At 44.1% G+C, this 12354-nt stretch overlaps 4 protein-coding genes across 4 annotated transcripts; 3 read left to right on the plus strand and 1 right to left on the minus strand.

Moving 5' to 3' along the window:
• Positions 1-208: 208 nt before the first annotated feature.
• Positions 209-3192, plus strand: L199_004981 (uncharacterized protein; the record flags this gene model as incomplete). The annotated part of the gene is made up of 8 exons (XM_064890696.1): positions 209-373; positions 469-809; positions 934-1725; positions 1792-1918; positions 1997-2161; positions 2229-2579; positions 2687-2857; positions 2971-3192. 8 exons carry the CDS (start codon positions 209-211, stop codon positions 3190-3192), a joined length of 2334 nt encoding a protein of 777 aa, XP_064746768.1.
• A 653-nt stretch (positions 3193-3845) lies between these two features.
• L199_004982 (uncharacterized protein) lies at positions 3846-6026 on the plus strand (the record flags this gene model as incomplete). Its single annotated transcript, XM_064890697.1, has 5 exons — positions 3846-3977; positions 4050-4423; positions 4524-5221; positions 5302-5455; positions 5528-6026. 5 exons carry the CDS (start codon positions 3846-3848, stop codon positions 6024-6026), a joined length of 1857 nt encoding a protein of 618 aa, XP_064746769.1.
• A 587-nt stretch (positions 6027-6613) lies between these two features.
• L199_004983 (uncharacterized protein) lies at positions 6614-10168 on the plus strand (the record flags this gene model as incomplete). The annotated part of the gene is made up of 7 exons (XM_064890698.1): positions 6614-6712; positions 6785-7092; positions 7174-8221; positions 8398-8454; positions 8557-8889; positions 8958-9194; positions 9260-10168. The coding sequence occupies 7 exons, from the start codon at positions 6614-6616 to the stop codon at positions 10166-10168; spliced, it is 2991 nt and encodes a 996-aa protein (XP_064746770.1).
• Positions 10169-10502: 334 nt separating this feature from the next.
• L199_004984 (uncharacterized protein) lies at positions 10503-12314 on the minus strand (the record flags this gene model as incomplete). The annotated part of the gene is made up of 5 exons (XM_064890699.1): positions 10503-10907; positions 11060-11162; positions 11310-11424; positions 11622-11875; positions 12076-12314. 5 exons carry the CDS (start codon positions 12312-12314, stop codon positions 10503-10505), a joined length of 1116 nt encoding a protein of 371 aa, XP_064746771.1.
• Positions 12315-12354: the final 40 nt, after the last annotated feature.

Genomic DNA, 12354 nt, shown 5'->3' on the forward strand with positions numbered 1-12354 from the left:
CTTCTCGCATTTTCTTCGCACTGATGATCTGCAAAGGAAGGTATAGAAGGTATGAAAATCCACGACATGTGTTTCCTTCTTTCATCTTCTCATTACTCTCCTTTTGCTATCCTTTGACTTCTTCCTTTATCGCTGTCACATCTCTTTTACCATAGATTACCAGTCACCTACCCTGTTAGATATATCATCTATTATTTCACTTTGAACCATGTCCTCTGAATCCTCACCGACGAACATCAAACCCAAAAAGACATTGATCGTGAAAGATAATCGACCTGGTCTTTTTGACGATATGGTCTTTTACTTACACGAGTACAGAGGGAATTACAGGGGCCAGGGTAGAGATATGTTCATGGTGAAACAGGAGATTTTGGTAAGTACAGCAAAACATACCATACTATACTCGTACCGTACCAGGACCAAACCAAACCAGACCAGACTGACTGTACTGTATATGTATGCTTATAGACCAACGGCGGACGAACAACACATTCACCAACTGATCCAAACCTAACCCACATACTCGTCCCTCCAGATCGGGAATCTCGAAGTAGGGATGCAGATCAATCGAGTATACTCAACCTGAAGGAAATCCAGAACCAAACTTACAACACAAAAACCAAGGAAGAGGTCGCAGTTTGGGACATCCCAAAATTGGTCTTGTTCTTCGGCCAACACTTGAACGAAGATGGAGAGATCATCAAGGATGCGGAAGTACCCGTATTGAGAATGGGGTGGATATTGAGATGTGCGAAGAAGAGAAGGATATTGGTAGATGGGGATGGAGATTGGGATGGACAGTATCTCAGGTATGTTAACGACATTCTCTCGAGCCTTTCCCGATATTTAGTGATTATACATCCTGATCCACGTCTGTTGGACGACCACAATAATCCGATGGTGAAGAATGCTGACAGTCTACCCCACTATCAGAGCTCGTATATTTCCCGATTTCCAGGCCAGACCCAGACCCGACGCACGACCGATCCAGGCTATCGAAATGGGTGGTCAAGGAGTCTCCAATGAACATCTGGATTTCGCTCGGCAAATGAGCTCAGGAGGACCAATGACATACAACGCAAGGCCTATCATTCCTTCTGCTCCTATACTGGCTTATCAACCTAGGAGACACTTAATCAAGGATGAGATACGCGATCAAGCCTACCCACCCAAGGACTGGACTCGAACGATCGCCATGGGCGCCAAAGTCAATCGATGGAGTGCACTGACCAACAGACAAGAGATCTCAAAACAACCTCAATCTCCCGTACACGTTCTCCCCAAGGCCGACCAACTATCCGTATCGTTATCTGCGGAGAGCGTGATTCATACTCAGGAAGTATCGTCAAGGCAGAACTATATCGGAACAGCGGTAATCCGCGATCATCAATCGCCTGTTGTAAACTCTCTGAAGAAATCATCCAGTCAAACGCCTAGTCCTCAACACACTTCCGGACCCCAGTCAGAAAGCAGTGAAGGCAACATTAACCAGACTTATGTCCCCATGACACCTATCTCCTCTGTTGAATCTGTATCTAATGATCAGCCAGATCAGACACACCAGCCAGATAAGAAACGAGAGCGCCCTTTGGATAAGCCGCATCTAGCTTTAGATCCCAGACAACACTTGAAACGAAGGAAGGTACAGGATCTGGCAGTGACAGAGGTCACAGAGGACGAAAGACCACCGACTCCTCCTCTCCCTGAGGAGATGCAGACGATTCTGTGAGCTTTGTTTTTCTGATCTGTTGTCATGCCGGTCCATAACCCGCTTACTGGGATCATGACCAGTGCCCATGCCCATCAAACAAGGAGCAAACTTTCTTCTCTGCCCGAAATATCCCAGAACATTCAAATGGCTGCGGCAGTTCCTGTTGGGACCGGCGCGAAGCAAATCATGGATAGCTCTCAGAGTGCAGTAAGTAATAGCTCAATAAGATATTGGCTGCATTTACGAGTAGGGCTGATGATTGCCTCCCACTGGCACTTCATTCAGACTTCAAGACCAGCCTACAGATTCAAATCTATCATTCCCTCTTCAAGCTCGAGGATAACGCAAGCGATTTTCCCGCGCGATACCAGTAAGATATTCTTTGCCAATGGTCGATCAATGACCTTTTATGTACATCAAGGTGATTCCGCAACAAATCTTCTCATTCAGGTACGCCAGCTTAATCAGAGCATTTTCAAGTATTTGAAGGATGGATAGCTGATGTCCAGTTCAATAGCACGGAGGAGGTAGGATTGTTCCGATAGAATACGCCTCGACTATAATCTTCGATAGGATGAGCTCGAAGGAGCTTTGTACAACCGAAGAGGAGGATATCCTAGATGGAGTTGAACTAAGAGGAGAATGGCAGGTGGTCGTATCCTCTAAATGGATCGAAGACTGTTTGCGAAAGGGCAAGCAGATCGAGGATTCGAATTATAGGATTACCAAAGTCCCCCAAACCGTGGCCATTCCTGAAGATCACATGGAAAACGAAGGAAAACAGATTGATGATACCATGGATGTGGACTATAATAGTGATGACGAGGAGAGTGTGATTTGTCTGAGTGAGAATAAACCTGCCCTAGCGGTGAGACCTAGAAGCGGACCAACAAAAAGGGAAGAACGAAACCCCGTAATCAACTCTCATTTTCTGCCAAGAACGCGGTACGATTGCTGATCATGATTGTATCGCAGGAAAGAAAGAAACGTTCTTCAGTCTCATCAAAAGGGGAGGAAAAGGTGACCGGATCAAAGTCATCAGCTCAAGGGATAGATCAATTAGTGAATATACTAGTTGAGGAAATGAGGTATTGGAACCCGAAGAATTGTCGAAGAACGAAATTTTTGAATGAATTGACCAAAAAGGTGAGTCATTGTGTGAACATTTCGCATGGACTGTAGCATCCCGGCACGATGTAATTACTAACTACTGTAACACTCTTATGCTGAACGCTCTTATACTCCATTGATGCTGGTAGCTTCCCGAACGTCATTGGCGAAAATTCTTTGACAGTCATCGATCTAAAATATTATTGAGGTTCGACCAATTGGGATATGTTTATCCGGATACAGATACGATCAAAGTGAAGATACAAAAGGAGAAACAAGAGGAAGAAGAAGAAGAAAAAGATGATGATGATTTGGATCAATTGATGAGCGATTATGAGGAGGATAGTAATTATGAACCTTCCGTGAACTAACGAAAGGGTTAGGCTGGTTGGGTTGGGTTTGGTAATGCGGTATGACTGTTCTGGGTGTTGGCTTTCTTGTATGTCCTTCGTACCAGTTTTGTGCTGGTTGATGATTCGTATATGTACGGGACTGCATATCCTATGCATCATGTCATGTAATCACAATATACTATTGTTCGTCATATGTACAGCCCTGATTATCATACTTGTCTATTGCATTTATCCCATGGACTGGTCATGCACTGCATGTCCTGTGTCAACTCCAATTCTTTTGGTCTGTGCTATACTGCATACATCTGTAATCATTACAACACGTCTGACCATCGTCTGTGCCGTGATTGATCGTGCATTGACTGAGAAAGGGTGATTAAGTTTTTGACCTAGATGAAATTGATGGTTTCATCCCCATCATCTATTTATACGTCATGTAAACACTTTGATTCTTTAGGAGCTCAATTTTCTTTTCTTTTTGCTCTTTTTTTCTTCTCACTTCTCCCTTTTACCCCTATCAGCGTTGGAATTTCCATATGACTCTTCCTCGTATCTCTTTCCATGAAACCGATCTGGCATACTCTCCGTAATTTATCTACTATACCACACCATAATCATTCAGATTCACTCTCTTGACAAATCCCACGCTGCCACTTTGCCTGTTCATCAAAATGAACAATACTCGTACCGACCATTGGATGTTCGCCGGATTGACATTTTACGTTCAGCCCATATGCAATCCCATAAAGAAATCTAGCTTAACTACAGCTCAGTATGAACATGTGGTAGAATCGATCCGAAGGGTGAGCAAATTCACGTTCACTATCACGCACGCCTCAGCATTCGTTGAGCTGACGAGATTTGTAAACAAATAGAATGGAGGAACGATCGTACCTTCCCCGACGTACTCTTGCTTGACCCATATCATCCTTACTCATACCTCGTATGATAGGGATGCGATATTTGACGTTGGAAGGACCAGGAATGATATACATACGATAAAATGGTTAGACGATAATGGTTGGGCAACATTTAGATTACTTGAGAATTTCGGTGAGATCATCAATTCTCCCCATCGCCACACCGACCTCAATTCATCTTTCGGACATGAATACGCACACGGACATGAAATGTTGGGAGGACATAGGAAAATGGTGGTAGTGGTGGTAAAGAAAGATTGGGTCTATGATTGTATTAGGTTAGGAAGGGTGTTGGGCGAAGAGCAAAATTGGTTTGGATGGAAAGTCAAGTAAGCCTCTACTATACCATCGCTATCTGGCAGAGTGCTTCATGATAAGATTCTATAACTTCCTTGAGATGCTGATCTCACTTCGGCTCGATTCACTTAGAGGTAGATATCCAGACGATGTTACCGGTATCGAAAGTGCTTTACCTTATTCAAGACCTACGCCTATCGCCAATAATAAACCATCTTCAATCTCCAATATCTCCGACTCCCCTATCGTATCCACCAATTTCGATCCACCGGAATACAACAACCGACCCGTCAAGCTCAAAACTAGATATTATCCTCTTCATCCGATCAAGATCAACCCATCGATACGGCTTCCTTCTATGACTTGGTCTACTAGGGTACCGGCTCCGCCCAATGGTCAATTCCAAACACATTATCTCGAATTGACACCGGAGCAACTCAAATCGAAGATATATCTCATAGGATATTTACCTCCTGATCCTAGGTTCTCTCGATCATACGGCGAGAGAAAAGAAGCACACTGGTACGATGAGTCTTTCAAGGTGGATGGGCAAAGACATAGAGCCGCACTACTCGATTATCATGGGTCACAGAGGATCTATGAGGAAGCGAGGAGTACGAGGGGTGTTTCGTTTTATGCAAATTATGGCCTCAGAAGCGAGAAGATGGGTGTTATCATCAAGGATCCCAGAAAGACAATAAGTAGCTGTCAAAGTGTTAATTCGAAGACTCAAGGGCTGGCAGCTCAGAATCTGAATAATCCTCTTCCTAAATTAGCCATCTCTTATGCTGGCAATGAGAATAAAGGACTAAACATTTTCCCTCTGCCAGGTATGAACCATGTAAAAGAAAAGCACACCAATCCATCTCGACTCAACAGGATCATATTCGATCGACCACCTGTGCTTCAGATCCCAAGAGTGACTTTTCTCGTCTTCCTGTAAAAATGGTCTACCCGGATCAGACGTTTGATGATAGCGATCTCGATTGTCTCGATTCGGACTGGGAAGAAGCCGATGACAGTACCGATCCTGTCAAAGATACGATTGGAGTAGTCAGTAAAAGGTAGGTTTGATTGTTAGAATCCATATGGCTTGAAAACACGCTAATCCTCTTTGATATTGATCTTGATTCAAGGAAATTACCAATTCATGAGATGACTTTCAAGAAGAAGACGAAGATTGACAAAGTTACCCATGCGCAGATTCCAGAACGGTTGAATCTACAATATCAGAACAAGGACAGCATTAATCTACCACCTACACCCATTTCAGCTTTCCCTAAACTTCTAGCAGATAGTCAAGCATTTCCCATCAATTCCTCTGAAGAACACGAACGAAGACCGTCTCTTTCACCTGATCTGCACTCTAATTCCATCGATAAGAAGGACAAGCCATCTACGGCTCAAATTTGCCAGATCCTGGCCAGAGAGATATACAATCATCCTGACGAAGCATTCGTTTCGATAAGTAAGAAGTTGGAAATGCGATATCAAGGTAGGAAGTGGAAAACCTGGTATAGAAACACGAGTAGATATAGGAACGTGATTGAGAAGATGATAAAGAGGCTGGACGAGAAGGAGAGACGAAATGAGTTGTCTGAATTTAAAATCCAGGTGAACGCTCAAGAACATTGAAAGAGAGATGGAAGAAATGTAGAAAGACAGTCGATTTGACACGGTGATGTACAAGACAGGTTACTTGATGCTTCAGATGTATCCTTCAGACTGATGGGTGATTAGATCGAACATGGTATTTTCGTATCGACTGGCTACTTCTCTTGTGCACATACTGGTAATACATATGACAGAATCATGCATTGAACCGTAACTTACATGGTACATGGGCTCAGGGGTGCACGGACTGATGGACAGGGTTGATGAAAAAGCATCGACACCCTGACGCACAGACCATCGTGTTATTGTTATACGCTGATGGTGAATTCATGAATCAGCGAATTAATTTCTTTTTCAGTCCAAAGGATGTGTGTGAAGAAAAATAAACAAAGACAAGAGAAGAAAAAACTCGATTCGTATAAAGTCGTGTCTATGTCCATATATCAATGTGTATGAATGACTGTCACTTCCTGTTCAGATTCAGAAATACATCCATAAATCCTAATCTAATCGATCTTGATGCTTGGTCCTCGGTGCGAGACCAGCCTACACACTGTACTGTACTCCAACAGGTCCAATATCTCCAGTAGGTTTGGTACAACACAAAGATGTCAGGGAGTAGCGAATTATTTGACGGTATAGGATTTTACGTCCAACCCATGGCGAAGGAGAATATCCTCAATTCTCCTATCGGTAAAGAAATCATGGTGAGTCAGAACTCCCATGCCTAACTCCTCCCCCTGATATCCACCTTGTTTGATACTTGGTTCATTGAACAGGATCACCATGGTACAATCTACCCTATCCCATCTCTCGATCAAGTACAAATCATCATTGTTCCCCCCATCCCCTCTCCAGTCAATTTGATACCCCTCGACCCAAACTTCGTATGGCTCGATCCCGATACCTTGGACGAATTTCGCGGCTGGACGCCTGAACTGCTGGTAAGGTATTTTGAAGATACGATACGAAATGGGGACGTGATCGAAGGTAGAAAGGTGGTAGTGGGTTATGGATGGGTAGAAAAAAGCTTGAGAGCTGGGAGGGTGTTGGAGAGGGAAGATAATTGGGCTGGATGGCGAGTAAGGTGAGCTTGATCGATGACTTGATTTCCCAATTCGAGGTTCAAAAGGAGCTAATACTTTGCCGATGCGGATGATGATGGTAGAGGAAGTTATGATATCTGGAACAATCTTACCAATACTCTCCATACCGATTGTCAAATCGCTCATATCCTTACTCCTCACGATCACGCTACTACGCAACCTTATTCGAATGATCGGTATACAAACGCTTCAGCCATGGATTTGGTACCACATTATCCACCTGCAACATCGAATGATTCTAATGGAAAATTGGAAGTTTCGAAATTGTTCACATATACACAAACGCTGCCATCTTCACGGCCACACCCTGTCCACTATGCATCCGCATGCATAGACCCTGGCTCCGAGGCTTCAAGCAACCACCCCAATGGCTTCGATGGCCATACCACATATCACCCTATACAATCCTCACACCTTTCAAACACTGCGTTCGAACATGTCCCGCATCCTGGACCATATCTGCAACAAAGATATACCTGGGAATCTCATCCTTCGGTGCTTCAACCGGTCCCTTCAAAAGTATTACCTTCCGGAGCCAAAGTTCCTATAACCGAATGGATCGCTTCCGAAACTACAAAAGATTATGCCACACACCATCCGAATTTCAATGAGTATCCACAATCTCAACCCCGTTATCATCCAAAGGAAAGATATCAACCATATCCAGCTCCGTCAGGTGTCTCACCTACTCATGAAGACTCCCGTACCCTCCAACCTCCCTTGACTTTGGACAAACCTTTACATCCTAGAAAGCGAGTGACCAAAACTCCAATCATCGTTCCTTCGCAAAAGATCACTCAAGCTGGATATGTGCCACCTACGCCTATTTCGCCTGTAACATGGAACCGAACATCATATCCTCCATTATCACGACACTTACCGACTCAGGCTAATAACCTAACATCAGCGATACAGCGTCAGAACAGGGTCAAATCTTCATCTTCAAATGCCATCCTCCAACCCACCAGCACGGTGGGTCTGTCTAAACCTACTTGGTGGGATATGAGTAGATCGAGAACAATCAACATACCAGACACCCCTACTAAGTGGCAAATAGCTATGAACCAAAAAGGCAAGGCCGAACGTCGAGAGGCAAGCATCTCAGGCAAGGTCACTTCGGTCAATACCCATACCCAAGCACGGAGGCAGATTTCTGAAAAGGAAAATGAGATGTCAAAACGCCCGAAACACTTCTTAGATACCCATGCTGTACTCGCGACACAACCTCTCCGAGGCGAGAAGTCATCGCCCAAACTAAGTTTATATTCATCGATTCACATGGTAAGCCAATCAAGATGTATCTCGCACCTAACATACACCCTATTTATCGAGAGAAGATCAAGGTGAGCTGGGCCTTCATCTTTATGGCCAACCATTAGCTAACCAGTATTCCTGTACTATCAGAACGGCCAACCATTAGCTAACCAGTATTCCTGTACTATCAGAACGAAGGTGGACAGATCTGTTCTCGACTTCACGCCTCGATAGCAGTATTCTATCGGACTGCCACTGATCCATCTCCATTGATGCCCAAGTCGACAGCGGAGAATGAGGCAGGATGGAATTGCGGTAAGAAAGGCCAGGTGACGGTCACTCTGGATTGGCTCAAAGTTTGTCTGGAGCAAGGGAAATTGGTAAATGCGAAAGAGTATCAAATCTTGTTTCAAAAGCCTACAAGAAACGAAAGTGGTCCTGTATCGGCGTATACGACTCTGTCTAGTAAGGAGAAAAAGGTTGTACCTGTTACAACAGACAGTCAAGTCTCGGTCCACTCATCGGTGAGGATTGATGCATCCGTTGACAAACTGAGGGAGAGCTGACTAACATATACATGACATATTGTTAGAACAAGCCGAACCCTACTCCTTCGAGCCAAGCTGAATTAGATGCTACGTCGAGACTGAGAACGAAATCCACCCTCACACAGTCTTCGTCCTTCCCAAGCTGTCCGTCCTCCACGGCGTACGACCCCATTTCATGGCAAGTAGAGAAGATAGCTAGACGGCTGTACCAAAATGGAAAAACGGGAGGATCAGTCACGATCTCAGACCCATATGGGAAAGAGCGCGGGAAGGATGATATGGTATGTCAAACGTACCGTACCTACCCCAGCTTTATGAGCTGATCATTTATGATTGATATCAATAGACATACGATTATCCCGAAAAGTATGAATCATCCATACAAGATAGGGTAAAAGAATTGGCAAATCATTATGAAAGAGCCGGACGAACCTTACGAATTGACGAAACAAAGAACGTTCCTGTTTCAATTTCCGCCTCTGTACCAATGCCGTCGACCCCAAGCTCAAATCCATCAACTTTGCCGAAAAGCCGGACTGAGGTGCAGATGGTGATCGAATCAGCCAATACGCAGGATCATGCTCTCGATTCAGGAGAGCTTCGAGTGGCTGGCTCTTTGGTTGGAAGACTTCTTACTCAGCTAGAGAAAGATGGGACTGATGGCGTGAGCGAGGATAGAGATGGACGTGATAACAAGATAGAGAGCGGTGGTGATTATAAAGTTGAGGAGGTGAGGAATTTGATGGACGAGGAGCTGAAAGAGCTGGATGAGTTTTTCGATTTTGGTAATGACACACCTAACGCAATCGACTCTCCTACGCTAGTAACCGAATCCACCTCATCGGAATTACCATCAACCAGATGTGTGCTTACTGTTGAGGATACAGAAGGTGTTGGGTTTCATTTGCACATACCAACTCAGCACGCGTTAGAATCGGCAAAGAACTTGGAAATGTCAGAAGATCATATCAATGTCGATCTCGACATTTGCATGGGGAAAGATGAAGGAAACGATCATGAAGATGAGGTAGATCAATATCATTTATTCTTTCAAAGTCTCTTGGATGGTTCATATCTGTTGCCAACGCCGACGAGAGATCAGGACGCAAGTCGATCGATTGGTGAGGTTGGATCAAAGGATGTTATTTTGGTAGATAGCGAAGATTCAGACGAGGAGATACCATTGAGAGTGGTACAAGCTAGTAGAGTGTTGGGAAGGGGACGAATTGGTGAAGAAATGCGTGGTAGACCTTGAAATGGTATCTGAAAATAATTTGTTGAATATTGCAGATATATATCATTTATTTAAATATAAACTTTCTTATGCTGCATGCAGAGTTTAACACAACTCATCCATTCAATCTTGGAATTTCTTGGCTTTGATGGGATATGTACATACATTGTACGAAACTGCGGGATAACATGCACTAAATCATGAAACAAGTCGTTGTCTGTTCTGATTGAATTGACTTTATATGAAACTTTACGCATGGTGATGAGTAAATCTAAAAGATGAAGGGAGACCTTTCGCAAGATAAGAGAAAACAAATTACAACATATGATTGAAGATTCAAGCTATCTCGTTCCATCTAAGCCAATACTTCTTCAAAGTCATCCTCATCATCCTCATCATCCTCGTTATCCTCTCCTTCATCAACTTCATTCATATTCTCATCGCCATCCTCATTCTCAATGACACCAGGTTTGACATCCTCTTCACCTTGACCCTCTATACCTTCGACTTTACCTTGTCCATCTCCACCAGCTCTCCAAGATTTTTTCAATTGCCACATATTCACATATTTCCCTTCCCTAATTTGTTCCGCCACGTCCCTCAACACCTCTCTTAACCACCCATCAGGCTGTTTAAGCGTAGCCTTGAGAGCAGGTATACCCCAATATGGTTTTTCTTTGAACAAGGCGAATATTCGATCGGTAAGTTCGTGGCGTTCGAGTCGGGCATGACGTTCACCGTTATTGGTTTTGGCGGATGACTAATGACGGATCGATCACCTCGTTGTTAGCTTCGGACTCAAGGAAAGGACATATTGACAAGATGACCGATGATAAAGTCAGATAAGAGATATACACAGGTTCTAAGACGAAGGTGAAAATCTGAAAACTCAATATGAAACTCGTAACTCACAATCATCCTACTTCCAAATGTCGAAATGGCATTCCTGTATCCACTTGCCAATTGATTCTGCTCAGCTTGGGATATACCTGTGTCGTCCATCCTTACAACGGGTCTGAGATGATACACATGATCAGCAAGTGTTTGTACAACTGGTGAGAACAAAGTGCAGAACAGCTTAACGAGAAAAGGTTCGATAGTCTTGTGTGTGGTTTTGAAATGTTATAGCTGGGTAAAAAATCAGTGATATGACCCCACTCACCGCTTCGACTGTTCACTTTCCAATCTCCTCTGTTCCAAGATCTTCATATACGTTTGATTCTGCACTGGTGTCACTTGACATTCGTGATCTACCTTAGCCACCAATTTCGGTTGGGCTAGTCAAGCAACGTAGAGTATCAGCTATACCATTTGAATCACGATGATGCCCCAAAAAGTAATTGGTGTTCGTGAAGAAGACAGTTCCGATCTCTCCCCAATAGAGTGAACAATCATTCTAGCTCATCCTCTCCACTCGAAACTTGAGTACGATCCCTTATTTTCACTTCAGATCATCCAAGATGGTCTTCCTCACCTTTATGTCTCTTCCTCCTCCCACCCTCATTCCCCTCATTATCCCCTCCTTCAGGCATCGCCACGCTAGTCGATCCTTTCCCATATACCCGCTTCTTCTCGGTAAACACATAGAGGTTTCGAGCTCGTTCCTCGGGTACGTTCACTCGGTATTCATCCGGTATACCAGATGTATCGTAGGTTGATCGTTCTTCAGTGTTGGTGGGTTTGATATCCGGGTGAGTAAGTCGGAGTGTGATTTTGGCTGGTGTTGTGCTGGAAGTCAAGGGGTATTAGCGTATAGTTACCAGTATACCAGGACTTAAATATAAATGATGCATTATATATAGCCCTCGTACATCCACTGAAATGTCCCATCCTCCCACCCTCGTATGAACTTTGCCCACCCTCCCTCCCTTAGTATGAACACCGCCCCCATCCCACCCCTACCTGCCGTAGCTAGAGTAAAAACTCACGAATTATCCACAACTAAACTCCCCAGCTCCACCCCCTTCTCCTCCACCATCTCCCATCTCTCCAACAAAAACCTGGGTATCTTCAATGCCCACACACTCGATCCATTCTTCTTATCTGATATCTCCAGTCTCTCATCCTGATCCTGTAAGAATGGGAATATGGTTTCCAACGGTGCTGAACTCGGACCTGCCAGTGAGTCGGATGGGGTGATGGTTATATTCGGTTTCACATCTGACATCTTGTGCTGACTCTGTTCTGATCCTCGTTATCTCTATGTA

This window comes from Kwoniella botswanensis, chromosome 1 (assembly GCF_036426115.1).
Source record: "Kwoniella botswanensis chromosome 1, complete sequence".
NCBI classification, from domain to species: domain Eukaryota; kingdom Fungi; phylum Basidiomycota; class Tremellomycetes; order Tremellales; family Cryptococcaceae; genus Kwoniella; species Kwoniella botswanensis.